The sequence below is a fragment of the Lonchura striata genome, chromosome 29 (genome assembly GCF_050655825.1).
Source record: "Lonchura striata isolate lonStrDom1 chromosome 29, ASM5065582v1, whole genome shotgun sequence".
Classification (NCBI taxonomy): domain Eukaryota; kingdom Metazoa; phylum Chordata; class Aves; order Passeriformes; family Estrildidae; genus Lonchura; species Lonchura striata.
In genome coordinates this window covers 3,522,028-3,536,705 of record NC_140731.1, presented here as the reverse complement: position 1 = coordinate 3,536,705, position 14,678 = coordinate 3,522,028, and the positions used below count along the sequence as shown (strand labels likewise).

Genomic DNA, 14,678 nt, shown 5'->3' with positions numbered 1-14,678 from the left:
GAGCTCGGTGCTGGCGCTGACCCCTCAGGGCCCTCTCTGCAGGTGCGTGTGCTGTGTGCAGTGTGGGGCTGCGTCTCCTGGCTTCCACTGCGAGTGGCAGAACAACTACACCCACTGCGCGCCCTGCGCCAGCCTCGTCGTCTGCCCCTTCTGCCGCGAGAAGTACGTGGAGGACGACCTGCTCATCCAGTGCCGGCACTGCGATCGGTGAGCACAGCGCCCTGGGCTCGAGGGGCTCAGATTTGGGGTCCTCCAGAGGAGGCCGTGGTGTGTGACGGGTCCCCCATGCTGCCCGCAGGTGGCTGCACGCTGCGTGTGACAGCCTATTCACTGAGGAGGAGGTGGAGCAGGCTGCGGATGAAGGTTTTGACTGCAGCGCTTGCCAGCCCTACGTGGTCAAACCTGGTGAGTTCATGGGACAGGGGGGAGCTCTGGAGGACCTGGGTTTGAGTGGTGTGGGGACTCACCTGCTCCTCTGCTTTCCTGCCACAGTGCCTGCGCCTTCCGCAGAGATGATCAAAGCCAAGGATCCAGGTATGTGTGGTGCCCTCTCAGGGCCATGGGGTTCCTAGGGCTGTGCTCTCTTCTGGCCGCACATGCAGTGCTGGTGTTTGTCCCCTCAGAGCCGCAGTATTTCCGCTTCGAGGGCGTGTGGCTGACAGAGACGGGAATGGCCGTGCTGCGCAACCTGACGCTGTCACCCCTGCACAAGCGGCGGCAGCGCAAGGGCCGCCCCGGCACCCTCAACGGGGACGGGGGGCTGGAGGGGGGTGACCCCCTGGGCCCCGAGGACAAGAAGGACGGTGACGTGGACACCGATGAGCTGCTCAAAGCTGACAGTGGGTGTTCCTGCTGGGAGAACCGGGGGGTTGCGGCGTGGGGGTGTCAGGGGATCCCACTAATGTGCACCACCCCAGCAGTGGGTGTGGAGCACATGGAGTGCGAGATCAAGCTCGAGGCTCCGGCCAGCCCTGACCGCGACGTTGGAGCTGATGGGGACTCAGGGAAGGGGCTTGAGGACCCTGAGGAGTGCAAGAAGAGGAAGCGCAAACCGTACCGGCCTGGTGAGTGTCCTGCAGGCCCTGAACCCTTCCAGGCTCTTCTGTGACCCCGCTGTTATCCCCCCATCCTTCTCTGCCCCGCCAGGCATCGGCGGATTCATGGTGCGGCAGCGCAAGTCCCACACGCGGCTCAAGAAGGTCTCAGCGGTGCTGCCGGACGTGGGACGCGAGGGGCTGAGCACTGAGGGACACCCTGAGGATGGTAGGGCCCAGTGGCACCCTTTCCTTTCCCCATTCCCCTTTTTCCCTCCCCTTTCCCCCATTTCCCCCCCTCTTTTTCACCCTTGTTTCCCCCGCTTTTTTCCCTGCTTTTTGCTCCCTTTTTTTCCCCCCGCTTTTTCCCTTCTTTTTTTTCCCCTTTCCCCCCCTTTTTCCCTCCTTTTCCCCCCTTTCCCCCTCTTTTCCCCCCCTTCTTTCCAATTTTCCTTCCGCCCTTCCTTCCTCCCTCCCCTCCCTCCTTCCCTCCCTTAGCACCATTCTTTTTCTCCATTTCCGTTCCCTTCTCACCCCCAGGGATGTGGAGGGGCCCTCAGGGTGCACCTCACAGCCAGTGGCACAGGAACAGCCCCAGACCCTTTTTGGGGGTGGGTGTTCATTGCTGGGGGGCTGTTGCAGGGGCTCCTGGTGATGTCCCCACCGAGGCTGGCCTGGATCCAGGCTCAGGAGAGGGGGACGAGAAGAAGAAGCGCCAGAGACGGAAGAAGAGCAAGTTGGAGGACATGTTCCCCCCGTACCTGCAGGTGGGATGGATGGGGATGGATGGGGGGGATGGATGGGGGGCACCCCCCGATGCTGACGGAACCCTCCCGTTCCAGGAGGCGTTTTTTGGGAAGGCGCTGATGGACCTGAGCCGGAAGGCGCTGCTGGCAGCAGGCGGGGTTGGGGACGGGGCCGCCCGCCCTGCCTTGGGCCAGGGTGCCCCAAGGCCCAAGGGGGACCCCAACCTCACTGGGGCACTGCAGGGGGGCATCCCAGACAGGAGGGAGACCCCCACCCACCCCCGAGGTGAGTGTGGCAGGAGAGGGTCTGCAAGCCAAACCATGGCTGCTGCAGGGGTGTTACCGGGGGGTTGCTGTGGGTCCCTAGTGTGGTTGGAGGTCCCTGGGCTTGTTGGGGTTGTTGCAGGTCCTTGGGTTTGTCAGAAGTTGTTGCGGTCCCCAGGATGGCTGAGGGGTTTTGGAGGGGAGGGGGGACACTGGAAGTCGCTGGCGTTGTTGGGGGACCCCCACTGTGGGCAGCTGTGAGGGGCGGCCATCGCTGCTGAGGGGTGTGGGGGGTGGCCATCACCTCTGAGGGGTGTAGAGGGTGGCCATCACCTCTGAGGGCTGTGAGGGACTGTGGGGGGCAGCCATCACCACTGAGGACTGTGGGGGGTGACCGTCGCCTCTGAGGGTTGTGGGGGGCTGTGGGGGATGGCCATGGTCACTGAGGGCTGTGAGGGGCGGCCATTGCCACTGAGGGCTGTGAGGGACTATGGGGGATGGCCATGGTCACTGATGGCTGTGGGGGGCTGTGAGGGGTGGCCATCGCTGCTCTGGGTGTGAGGGGTGGCCATTGCTGCTGAGGGGTGTGAGGGGCTGTGAGGGGCGGCCATGGCCACCGAGGGCTGTGGGGGATGGCCATGTTCACTGATGGCTGTGGGGGGCAGCCATGGCCACTGAGGGCTGTGAGGGACTATGGGGGATGGCCATGGTCACTGATGGCTGTGGGGGGCAGCCATGGCCACTGAGGGCTGTGGGGGGTGGACATCACCTCTGAGGGCTGGGGGGCTGTGAGGGGCAGCCATCGCCCCTGAGGAGTGTGAGGGGCGGCCATCGCCACTGAGGGCTGTGAGGGGCGGCCATCGCCACTGAGGGCTGTGGGGGGCAGCCATCGCCACTGAGGAGTGTCAGGGGCGGCCAAGACCAATGAGGGGTGTGAGGGGCAGCCATCGCCACTGAGGAGTGTGAGGGGCGGCCGTCACCACCGAGGGCTGTAGGAGGACGCTGGGGCTCGGGGTGGGTCCTGACCCCGCTCACTGAATCCTGGGGTACCCTGCAGGCGACGACAGCACTGACGGCAGCGCCGCCGCTCCCGATGACGACGGCAAGGACGACGCCAAGGCCGAGGACCTGGGTGAGAGCCCTGAGGGACCCCCGAGTCTGCCACGGGGCACAGGGCGCCCTCAGCCATGGGGGCCAGGCTCTGTGGTGCAAGGGCTCGCTCTGGGCAGGGCTGAGCCCGATGGTTCCCTACGCGTCAGTGCCGTGGTGCCGGTGACCGTGGAGCGGCGCCCAGAGCGCCCCCGCGCGGCGCGGCGCCGCTGGAGGACCGCGGGGCTCCTGGCGCTTGCTGGGGGACGGGGGCTGCCCCGGGGGTCCCCAGCGCTGAGCTGGGGGTCCCAGGGGCTGAGAGCACGTCCTGATCCTTCCTCACAGGGGCCGACGAGCCGAAGGATTCCCCAGACCGCGGGGATACCGAGAAACCAGCCACGCCGGGCGAGGGAGCGCTAAGCTCCGACCTCGACAAGATCCCCACGGAAGGTGAGCCCATCTTGCGCCCCCTCTTCTGCTGAAGCGGCGGTGGTCCCCGAGGTTTCTCCGCTTCCCATCAGTGTGGTATTTGCACCCAGTTCCTGCGTTTGCCTCTGCAGAGCTGCCCAAGATGGAGAGCAAAGACGTGCAGCAGCTCTTCAAGGATGTGCTGGGCTCGGCGGAGCGCGGGGAGCAGCCCCTCAACTGCGTGGCTGCGGGGATGGAGGCCGGGCAGGACCCCAGCCGAGCACAGCGGCCGTTCCTGCAAGGAGACCTCCAGCTCTCGGGGCAGGGTGGGTGGAATTGGCAGAGCCCCCATTATCCAGGAGGTCCCTAGAGAGGGTGGTGAAGGGCAGAGCTTGTTTCCAGCCTCAGGAAAGCCAAACTCACAGAGCTTAGCCTGCTCGCAGAGAACTGCTGCCTTTGGTATATGAGAGCCCATGCTCCTGGGTATTCCCCGTTGCTCTGGGGGTGAACATGGAAAGCATTTTGGGGATTGTGTTGCTTAGGGGTTGTTTGGACCCCCAGGGCAGGTGCACGGGTGTGCCCCAACTTTGTTTTCCCTGCAACCCATCTCCTTTCCCTCACAGGGAGCGTTTCCTTGGGCTCGCTCTCCGGATCCGTGTCCTTGGACTCGTACTCGGGTGTCTGCCAGTCCCCATTCCTGGATAACAGGTACTTAGAGGAGCTGGAGGATCCCCTCCTGGGAGGAACTGAACTGCAGGGTGTCCTGGGACCCACTCTTCCCTCACAACTCGACAATCTGTGACACTCCTCTCCACTCAGGGAGCGGAGTGGCTTCTTCAGCCCAGACCACTGCGAGCCCGAGAGCCCCTGGGCCAGCAGCTCGGCCGCCACCACCCCCTCGACCCCCACGACGCCCACGACGGAGGGCGAGGGTGACGGGCTGTCCTACAACCAGCGCAGCTTGCAGCGCTGGGAGAAGGACGAGGAGCTGGGTGAGCTCTCCACCATCTCCCCTGTCCTCTACGCCAACATGAACTTCCCCAACCTCAAGCAGGATTATCCAGGTAGGGCTCTGGGGGGGCTGCAGCCACCCCATTGGGGTGAGGGTTGGGGGTATGGGTGGAGCATGACTCCCCTGGTCCCTTTCTCGAGGGGAGATCCCGGCTGTTGTGCCACTGAAGCGTTCTCTACAGTGGGCAGGGGGTCTCAGCTCCATCTCCTGGGCTGTCCTTTCACATGAAGGGGGAATGGTGACCCACCAAGGATATGAGTGGGCTCGTCAGGTCCGGGCTAATTTTGTTTTCCTCCCCTGTATCTGCTCGTACTGGACTCCCAGACTGGTCGAGCCGCTGCAAACAGATCATGAAGCTCTGGAGGAAGGTCCCTGCCACGGACAAAGCCCCATATTTGGTGAGTGCCAGGAGGTCAGTGGGGTGGGGGGCCGGGGCACCGGGGGCTGCAAGTCAGCTGGCTTCGTGTCTTTGTTAGCAAAAGGCCAAAGATAACCGGGCGGCTCATCGCATCAACAAGGTGCAGAAGGTACGTGAGGCGTGGGGAGGTGCCCGGCGGCCCCGGCCCAGCCCTTGGGGACATTGGTGTACCCACCCCCAGCCCGTGCCCAACCCGTGGGGAGGGCAGGAGGGCTCCCGCAGCACTGATGGCCTGGCTCTCTCTGCAGCAGGCCGAGAGCCAGATCAACAAGCAGACCAAAGGGGAGGGACTGCGCAAGCCTGAGAGGCCCTCGCTGCACCTGCGGATCCCGGTGCCGCCAGGGGCACAGCCTGTCTACATCAGCAGCCCCCCCGCCACCGGCGAGGGCTTCCTGAAGCCCCCGGCGGGTGCCGGAGGGGGACCGGAGTCTCCCAGCGAGCTCTTCCTCAAGCTCCCGCCCCAGTCCCCTGCCCAAGTGCCTTCGCACGATCCCTACGGCGCGGCCCCTGCCTACACGCTGGAGCCCCGCTTCCCCTCGCCCCTGGGCCAGAGCCCCACGTCGGGGGCTGCCTTCCAGCCTTTCCCTAGCCAGCCCCAGCCCCTCACAGCCCCCCGTGCTCCCCCTGACTTCCACCCCACTCCGCCTGGCACCCCCCGGCACCAACCTGGCACCCCTGACCCCTTCCTGAAGCCCCGGTGCCCCTCCTTGGACAACCTCTCGGTGCCAGGGAGTCCTGGGGCGCGGCCCCCTGAGGCCCTGCTCTCTCCCCTGCCTTTTGGGGAGCAGAAGAAGGGTCTGGAGGTGAAGAAGGAGGATGGGGGAAGCCTGGGGGTCTGCTCGCCCGGCTACACTTCTGCCATGGGCTACGGGGACTCCCCAGGTGGCCCCCACCTCTCGGCTGCGGAGCTGAAGGCGGCCGACGTCTTCAAAGCCCCCATGACCCCACGGGTCTCTCAGGTAGAGCCGCAGAGCCCGGGGCTGGGGCACCGGCCCTCCGACCCCCATCCCCTGGCCCCCTCACCCCCTGGCCACCCTGATTTGTACCGTCAGTCGCCCTACCTGGACCCCTACTCGCAGCCCCCGCTGACGCCCCGGCTGCAGCCCCCCGAGGCCTGCTGCGCCCTCCCACCCCGCTCCCTGCCCTCTGAACCCTTCTCCCGCATCCCTGCCAGCCCCCAGTCCCAGTCCAGCTCCCAGTCCCCCTTAACCCCCCGCCCTCTCTCCAACGAAGCCTTCTGCCAGTCCCCTGTCACCCCTCGCTTCCAGTCTCCTGATCCCTACTCCCAGCCACCCTCCCGGCCGCAGTCCCGGGATCCCTTCACCCCACTGCACAAACCCCCCCGTCCACAGATGCCGGAGCCGGGGTTCAAGTCAGTGGGGACGGCTGGCGGAGGTTTTGGGGGCGCCCCGGCTGGTGACCCCCACGCCAAGGCAGCGGCCGGGCCACAGCCGCCCTTTGCCCGCTCGCCTGGTGCCAGCGTTTTCCCGGGGAGCCAGCCCCCCATGCGCTTCACCTTCCCCCCGGCCGTCTCTGAGCCGCTCAAGGGCTCCCCGTCCCACCAGCCCCACGGGATCAACAGCCATTACGGCTCTGGGAAGCCCCAGAGCTCGGCCTACGCCTCGTCCCCCAGCTTCCACCAGGCCAGCAGCCCGCTGGGCCCTGGCGCTGCCGCCCCTGACTCGTACAGCCTCTCGCCCCTGCGGCCCCCGTCGGTGCTGCCGCCGCAGCCCCCGGCACCCCCGCAGCAGCAGGACCCTTCTGGAGCCTTCCTGCCCCGTGCTGCGCTGGGACTGACGGCCGACAAGAGGGAGGAGGTGGCTGCAGGGCTCTCAGCACCCCCAAACAGGGACCTGGCAGAGCTGCCTGGTGCCCAGGATGGGGCTCTGGGCACCATGAGCCAGTCGGAGCTGGAGAAGCAGCGGCAGGTGAGGTCTCTCCTGGAATCCAGTTGCATCCATTCGGGTTTGGGAGAGAATGAAAGGGGAAAAACTGGGACTGTGGAGGCATTGATGACCACTCTGTGGTTTGTTTTGCTGTGTTCAGTCCTGTTGCCACTCTGGGCTCTTAACAATGAATTCTTCTCAGCGCCAGCGGCTCCGGGAGCTGCTCATCCGCCAGCAGATCCAGCGGAACAGCCTTCGGCAGGAGAAGGAGAGCGCGGCTGCTGCCGCCTCCTCCTCACCAGCTAGCTGGGCACCTGAGGTCGGCGGGCAGAGCTTCGAGCTGAGCCGGGCCATGGCCCCGTACCAGCCGGCACAGGTGGGAGAGCCTGGGGATGGTGTGCATGGTGGGGATGCAGCTGACAGAGGGGCATGGGGGATGCAGCTGATGGAGTGGCACAGGGGGGATGCAGCTGACGGAGGGGTTTGGGGGATGCAGCTGATGGAGTGGCACAGGGGGGATGTGGCTGATGGAGGAGCACAGTGGGCACAGGATGTGGCTGATGGAAGGGAAAGAGTGGGGGGAAGAAATGTGACTGATGGTGGGATGTCTCTTTTTTCCTCCCTTCCTCCAGGACAAGGCTCTCCTCGGGACTCTGGCCACGGCAGCTGGCGCAGGGAAGCTGCCCGGCTCTGTCATGGTGCAGGCAGCGTTCACGCAGGACGAGCGGCTCTCCCGGCCCCCGCCGGCGGCCACGCCAGCCATGCTGGACATCAGCGGGCGGTGGGTGCCCCCTGGCAGGGCGATGGGCTCAGCATGTGTGGGAGGGAGCCAGCAGATACCACACGCATACCCCCAGCTTGTGGGGATCACTCTGGAGGGAGGGGATGGCTGTGGTTTTTGGGTGCTTGGCGCAGTCTGAGGGGAATGGGATGTGGTGTGTCGGGGCTGTACCGAGCTGGTGCCAATACCACGGTGTCTTCCAGGGCGGCGGTGGGGCCCCCCCAGGCCTTCTACCCCCGTGGGGTCTTCCCATCAGCATCCCCGCAGCAGCAGCAGCACCTCTGGCAGCAGCAGCAGCAGCAAGCGGCCGTGGCAGCCCTGCGGCTCCCTGTCACCTCCCGCTTCGCCCCGCCGGCCACCGGGACCCCCATGGGCAGCCTGGGCACCCGCCTGGCCACCCCAGCCGAGGCCGTGCCCCCCTCACCAGCTGCCCTGGGCGCTCCCTTCATCGAGCTACGACACAACGTGCAGAAGGGACCTGGGGGCGTGGTGGGATCTCCTTTTACCCCCCAGGCACCCCGGCCTCGATTCTTCCTGCCCGGAGATGAAGGCACCCCCCAGGCCCTGTGCACCCCCGTCATGCCCCTGCAGGCGCTGCCATCCCAGAAGGTTCCAGCACTGCTGCCACCCCCATCCCCGCAGGGAGCAGAGATGGGCAACAGCCACCAGCAGCCCCACGCCAAGGCGGCACCCCCGCTGCCAGCCCCCACCCTGGAGCTGCAGCAGCACATCCCCCCGCGCCCGCTGTCCTCCGGTGCCACCCTCCGCCCCGAGGGTCCCAAGGATGGCCCCGCTCCAGACCCTGCGCCCGCCCCAGGGAAGAGCCACCTGAGCCTGGAGGGGGGGCGGCTGCCCTGCGAGGTGCCCGTGGAGCCAGATTTGGATGACGACTTCGGCTCCCACAAGGACTTGGAAGATGATGATGATTTGGCCAACCTTAGCCTTGATCCAGACGTGGCCAAGGGGGATGACGACTTGGACAACTTGGACAGCCTGGAGACAGCAGACCCCCACCTCGATGACCTGCTGAATGGTGATGAGTTCGACCTGCTGGCCTACACTGACCCCGAGCTGGACACTGGTGACAAGAAGGACATCTTCAACGAGCACCTGCGCCTGGTGGAGTCAGCCAATGAGAAGGCTGAGCGTGAGGCCCAGCTCAAGACGGAACCACCAGCACCCACCCTGAAGCTCCCTGACCCTGGAGACAGCAAAGATGTGGCCCCATCTGCAGAGGATCAGGAGGTTCCCAAGGAAGGACTGGTGTCTGGGATGGGCTTGGGACTCTCTGCCTGCCCCACGGGCGCTGTGCTGGCCACTGACCCAGCTTTCAAGGCACAGGGTGCAGAGGCAAAGGCCGGCTCGCTGCCCACTGATGTCAAGCCCAAGCTGGAGGAAGGCTGCCTGAAGACCTCGCCCTGCCAGTTCACCACCACTGGCCCCGAGCGCCTCCCAGTGCCCGTCAAGTCAGAAGCGTTGCAGGGCACAGATAAAATCTCTGCCTCCCTGGGGCTGAGTGTCAAACCTGGCCAGACCCTCCTGAGCTCCAGCACTGGCCCCACTCGCCTCAGCCTGACTCCGTTTTCCAACAGTGGCCACGCTGGTGTCCCCGTGCTGGAGAAGGATCCCTATACCGGCCCTGGCCGTGGGCTGGCAACTGCCCAGCTGGGTGGCCAGAGCAACCCCTTGCTGGAGAAGTTTGAGCTGGACAGTGGAGCCTTGGGGCTGGGCAGTGCCCGGCACTCGCCAGCGGATGACTTGGACAAGATGGAGAGCTCATTGGTGGCCAGCGAGCTGCCCCTGCTCATTGAGGACCTCCTGGAGCACGAGAAGAAGGAGCTGCAGAAGAAGCAGCAGATGTCAGCCCACCTGCCCCGTGGCACTCCCCACCTCCAAGCCCCAGGGCACCCCATGCTGCACACAGGGGCATCTGGGCAGCCTCCCGAGGGGCAGCCACCCCGTCTAGGCACCCCACAGACACCCCTCCAGCTGGGGCTGGTGGCCCGGCCACCGCTGCTGCCACCACAGCCCCCCCGGCTCAGCGCACCCCAGCAGGGTCCGTCTCTGGGCCCCCACATGGGCATGGGCTCTGGGCAGCCCCATGTGCTGTCATCCCCCCACGGGGTGCAGGTGGCCCTGGGGCAGCCGCAGCAGAGCCAGCAGCAGGTGCTGGTGCAGAAGCCGATGGCTGGGGTGCAGCCCCCCACCCTGGGCCTGAAGCCCACCCAGCTCGTCATGCAGCAGCAGTTGGCCAACAGCTTCTTCCCAGACACAGGTAGGGGTTGCAGGTGGTTTTGCTGGGGGAGCACGGGGTCCTTTTGGGTGGGGGGGGCATAGGGCTGAATGTGCTGTGGTCATTGTCCCGGCAGACCTGGACAAGTTTGCGGCCGAGGACATCATGGACCCCATTGCCAAGGCCAAGATGGTGGCACTGAAGGGCATCAAGAAGGTGATGGCTCAGGGCAGCATCGGGGTGGCCCCAGGCATGAACAGGTAACAGACATGGGGATTTGTGGGGGACAGAGTGGGGCAGGCAGGTTGCTTTGGCTCTGGCTCACAGCCCATTTGTGTGTGTGTTTTCCAAAGGCAACAGGTTTCCCTGCTGGCCCAGCGGCTCTCAGGGGGCCCGGCTGTCTCTGAGATGCAGAACCACTTACTGGCAGGGAGCGGGCAGGTGAGTGGGATGTCCTACAGGGGTCTCTTGGGGCTGGCAGGCCAGACCTGGTGGTTTTATGGCTCTTCGGGTGGTGGGGGTCTGCAGGGAGATGACAAATCCACAGCACATATTTCAAACGCTCCCTTTTCTGCCAGGAACGGAGCGGCACGGACCCGACCCAGGCTCGTCCCAACCCACCCACCTTTGCACAGGGCGTCATCAGTGAGTAGTGACATGGCAGGGCTGGCGTGGTGCGGGACAGGGTTCTGGGGCTGGGGTCCGCACTGACCTGGGGTCTCCACTGGCCCAGGGTCTCTGCTCACCCGGGGTCCCCACTGATCTGAGCCCTCTCCCCATCCCACAGACGAGGCCGACCAGCGCCAGTACGAGGAGTGGCTGTTCCACACGCAGCAGCTGCTGCAGATGCAGCTGAAGGTGCTGGAGGAGCAGATCGGGGCGCACCGCAAGTCCCGCAAGGCGCTGTGTGCCAAGCAGCGCACGGCCAAGAAAGCTGGGCGGGAGTTCCCCGAGGCCGACGCTGAGAAGCTGAAGCTGGTAACGGAGCAGCAGAGCAAGATCCAGAAGCAGCTGGACCAGGTAGGACTCTGCATGTAGGTGGGCACCTTGTCCCTGGTGCAGATGTGATGTCCCCAGTGCTGCTTCGCTGTTCCCAGTGCCAACCTCGCTATTCCCAATTTTCATATTGCCGTCCCCAGTGCAAATGTGATGTCCTCAGAGTCACTATGCCATTTCTGGCTCTACTGCCCTGCTGTCCCCAGCACTAATGCTGTGCCAGTCCTGGTATTAATTCCCTGCTGTTCCTAGAACTAATGCTCTGCCATTCCTGGCACTCATGTCCCACTGTTCCTGGGGCTAATGCCATGCTGTTCTGCCACTAATGCACTGCCATTCACAGCACTAATGCCCTGCTGTCTGCAGCACTGGTGCTCCACTGTCCCAGCATTTATCCTGTGCCATTCCTTGTGCTTATGCCTTACTGTCCCCAGCAGTAAAACTGTGCCATTTCCGGTGGTGGCGGTGTGCCATTTCTAGCATTGTTACTGTGCCATTCCTAATGGCTCCCCTGTTCTGGGCACTAAAGCTGTGCTATTCCTGCTGCTGATGCTCCACCATCCCCAGTGCGAAGATTGTATCATCTCCCTGTCCCTGGCACTAATGCCATGCCATTCCTGGCACTAAAACCCTGCCATTCCTGGCACTGACACCCCTCCGTCCCCGTCAGGTGCGGAAGCAGCAGAAGGAACACACCAACCTCATGGCTGAGTACCGCAACAAGCAGCAGCAGCACCAGCACCAGGCCTCAGCCGTGATGGCCCTGAGCCCCTCGCAGAGCCCTCGCCTCATGTCCAAGCTCCCGGGACAGCTCCTCTCGGCACACGGCGTGCAGCAGCCCGGGGGAGCCCTGGTGGGAGCGCAGGGCCTCGGGCAGCAGCCAGGGCAGCCTGGAGGGCTGCGCCTGCCCCAGGGCGGTGTGTCCATGGCCGTGCAGCAGGGCCTGTCCTTCATGGGGCAGCAGCCCGTAGGGAACGCCCCGGGACCCGGCTCCTCTGGCGCCTTCTTCAGCGGGAACCCTGCGCTGCGCGGGCTGGCCGCTGACAGCCGCCTGATGCAGGAGCGGCAGCTCCAGAGGATGCAGCTGGCACAGAAACTGCAGCAGCAGAACATGCTGGGACAGGTGTCGCTGCAGCAGCAGCCAGGTGTGATGGGCCAGACGTCAATGCAACAGCCAGGTGTGATGGGACAGGTGTCGCTGCAGCAGCCGGGTGTGATGGGACAGGCGGCCATGCAGCAGCAGGGCGTGATGGGACAAACATCAATGCAGCAGCCGGGTGTGATGGGACAGGCAGCCATGCAGCAATCAGGTGTGATGGGACAGGCAGCCATGCAGCAATCAGGTGTGATGGGACAGACGTCGCTACAGCCATCAGGCGTCATGGCACAAGCATCAATGCAGCAACAGGGCGTGATGGGTCAAACCTCCATGCAGCAGCCTGGTGTGATGGGACAGGCATCGCTGCAGCAGCCGGGTGTGATGGCACAGGCGTCCATGCAGCAGCCAGGTGTGATGGGACAGACGTCGATGCAGCAACAGGGTGTGATGGGTCAGGCGTCCATGCAACAGCCAGGTTTGATAGGACAGAGCTCGATGCAGCCACAGAGCATCATGGCACAGACGTCCATGCAGCAATCAGGTGTGATGGGACAAGCTTCAATGCAACAGGCAGGTGTGCTGGCCCAGACATCGCTGCAGCAGCCAGGCATGATGGGCCAGGCATCCATGCAGCAGCCAGGTGTGCTGGGCCAGGCCCCAGTGCAGCCAACAGCCGTGCCGGGGCAGCCTGGCCTGCTGGGGCAGCAGCAGCAGCAGCCCCCAGCCCCACAGCCCGGCGCAGGGGCTCAGCCCATGGTGCCGAAGCAGGCGGGGCTGTTGGGCAGCCAGCAGAGCCTCCTGGTGCAGCAGCTCTCACCCCAGCAGCAGCCAGGCGTGCTGGGCCACGGGCCAGGGCTGCAGCACCAGCCTGTGCTGGGCCACCCCCCACCCCAGCGCCAGGTCGTCCTGGCCCCCCACCAGCAGCGGGTGCTGGGCTCGCCCCAGCTGACGCCGCAGACTCCGGGGATGCTGAGCCACCGGCTCGTGCTATCCCAGCAGCTGGGGCAGTCTCGGGCACTGTTGGCTCCACAGCAGCAGCAGCAGAACTCAGCGGCTGCCCAGCCAGGTCTCCTGGGGCTGGGCCAGGGGCAGCCCTCCATCCAGCACTTTCCGCAGCACGGGGCGGGGGGCCAGGCCCCCTCTGTGCTGCACCTGAGTCAGGGAATGCAGCTGGCCCCGGCGGTCCTGGCTGCCAAGGACCAGCCCGTGGGGATGGATGGCAGTGCCCTGCACGCTGAGGGCGGCGAGAGCGGGGGGCAGCTGCATGGGGAGCAGCAGGGAGCCCTCAACCCCGCGGGGCTGGGGGGCCCGGAGGCCCCCAAGCACCAGGCTGAGCTAGGGCAGGGCCAGCAGCTCCTCTTGAGCTCCCCACAGCCGGGTGTCTTGCGGGCAGCCCCTGGGCAGCCAGGTGCCCTGCTTGCCCCACCGCTGCAGAGCCCTGGGGCTGTCCACCCCGAGCTGTCCCAGCAGCACGGGGACACGGCCGGGGTGACAGAGCAACCACTGGGCTGTGGGACAGGCCCAGCACAGGCCTTGGTGCCGCCACCGCGGCCCCCAGAGCAGCCAGGCAAGGGGGTGGCAGGGGCCCTGCCAGGGCAGCCACAGCCCCCACGGCTCCAGAGCCCCGTTCAGCACAAAGTAGGGCCAGCGTCGGGCACGGCCACTCTCCCCCCAGGTCTCCTGGGGCAGGTGCCAGGGCCGGTGATGGGCCAGATCCGGGCGCAGCTCCAGGGTGTCCTGGCCAAGAACCCGCAGCTGCGGCATCTGACACCACAGCAGCAGCAGCAGCTCCAGGCCCTCCTGGTGCAGCGGCACCAGCAGAGCCTGCTGCAGCAGAACCAGGCACTACGGACCCCTGGCCCCTTCCCCGGGCAGGCCCCGGACTACAGCTTGTCAGCTACCCGCCAGCCCCCTCGTCCCATGGGGCCACTTTTCCAGCCCCGGGCAGATGCCCCAGCAGAGGCACAGACCAGCTCTGCCACTGAGCCGGGGCGGGCTTTGCCAGGGCAGCCTCCCCAGCAGCCCCTGGCTGAGCTGGTTCAGGCAGCTCTGGCTGCCCGTGGCCCCCAGCCCGGCCTCATTCGCCTCCCCACACCACCAGCCCCCTCGCCCCTGGGCTGCGCCCCCCAGCACCTGGCCAGCCCTGAGCAGAGCCCCCAAGAGCCAAAGAAGACGTCACCGGGAATCCCGGCTTTGGCCCCCAGCCCTGCAGCACCCACGGAGCCGGTGCTGGCTCAGACACCGAGCGGGGCCCTCCCTGACCCAGCACAGGGCCCCTGGGACGCTGAGGCACCTGGGGTGGACCCAGCTGACCCTGGTGAGAGCCGCGTCAATGGGGCAGTGCCAGAGGGGGCCCCCACAGCAGGCGAAGCCCCTCAGGTGTTGGTGAAGCAGGAGCCGAAGGAAGAGGTGGCAGCAGGGGCACAGTCTGAGGTGGATGGAGACGAGACAGCAAAACCAGATGCCAATGGGGACCTTGGGGACAGCCAAGCCAACAGCCTGCTGGCCCCGGGTGGGCGCTCCGAGGCTGGGCACCTGCTGCTGCAGAAACTACTGCGGGCCAAGAACGTGCAGCTCTCAGCTCAGAGCCCAGGCGAGCTCAATGGGCACGTGGAGAACCGGAGCACTGGGACAGAGCCACGGCCACAGTCACTGCTGCTGGGCCGGGAGGTGAGCAGCAGAGGCTGGGCTGGGGGTGCGATGGGTGAGGGG

At 65.7% G+C, this 14,678-nt stretch overlaps 1 protein-coding gene across 10 annotated transcripts in view; it reads left to right on the top strand.

The window, feature by feature from the left end:
- Nucleotides 1-14,678, top strand: part of KMT2D (lysine methyltransferase 2D) — a 29,182-nt gene that overhangs the window by 7,175 nt on the left and 7,329 nt on the right. For 4 of the 10 annotated variants that reach the window (XM_085563045.1, XM_085563046.1, XM_085563048.1 and 1 more), the window contains 24 exons: nucleotides 43-207; nucleotides 299-405; nucleotides 493-534; nucleotides 624-839; nucleotides 918-1,064; nucleotides 1,147-1,263; nucleotides 1,677-1,801; nucleotides 1,877-2,066; nucleotides 3,102-3,176; nucleotides 3,479-3,583; nucleotides 3,694-3,867; nucleotides 4,165-4,249; nucleotides 4,361-4,606; nucleotides 4,870-4,951; nucleotides 5,030-5,080; nucleotides 5,220-6,899; nucleotides 7,060-7,233; nucleotides 7,490-7,638; nucleotides 7,842-9,913; nucleotides 10,008-10,131; nucleotides 10,225-10,312; nucleotides 10,450-10,516; nucleotides 10,659-10,891; nucleotides 11,538-14,636. In XM_085563045.1, coding sequence (XP_085419171.1) covers nucleotides 43-207; nucleotides 299-405; nucleotides 493-534; nucleotides 624-839; nucleotides 918-1,064; nucleotides 1,147-1,263; nucleotides 1,677-1,801; nucleotides 1,877-2,066; nucleotides 3,102-3,176; nucleotides 3,479-3,583; nucleotides 3,694-3,867; nucleotides 4,165-4,249; nucleotides 4,361-4,606; nucleotides 4,870-4,951; nucleotides 5,030-5,080; nucleotides 5,220-6,899; nucleotides 7,060-7,233; nucleotides 7,490-7,638; nucleotides 7,842-9,913; nucleotides 10,008-10,131; nucleotides 10,225-10,312; nucleotides 10,450-10,516; nucleotides 10,659-10,891; nucleotides 11,538-14,636 — 9,613 coding nt within the window. The remainder of the gene's footprint in view (nucleotides 1-42; nucleotides 208-298; nucleotides 406-492; nucleotides 535-623; nucleotides 840-917; nucleotides 1,065-1,146; nucleotides 1,264-1,676; nucleotides 1,802-1,876; nucleotides 2,067-3,101; nucleotides 3,177-3,478; nucleotides 3,584-3,693; nucleotides 3,868-4,164; nucleotides 4,250-4,360; nucleotides 4,607-4,869; nucleotides 4,952-5,029; nucleotides 5,081-5,219; nucleotides 6,900-7,059; nucleotides 7,234-7,489; nucleotides 7,639-7,841; nucleotides 9,914-10,007; nucleotides 10,132-10,224; nucleotides 10,313-10,449; nucleotides 10,517-10,658; nucleotides 10,892-11,537; nucleotides 14,637-14,678) is intronic. The other 6 variants (XM_085563049.1, XM_085563041.1, XM_085563050.1 and 3 more) reach the window with 5 other exon arrangements.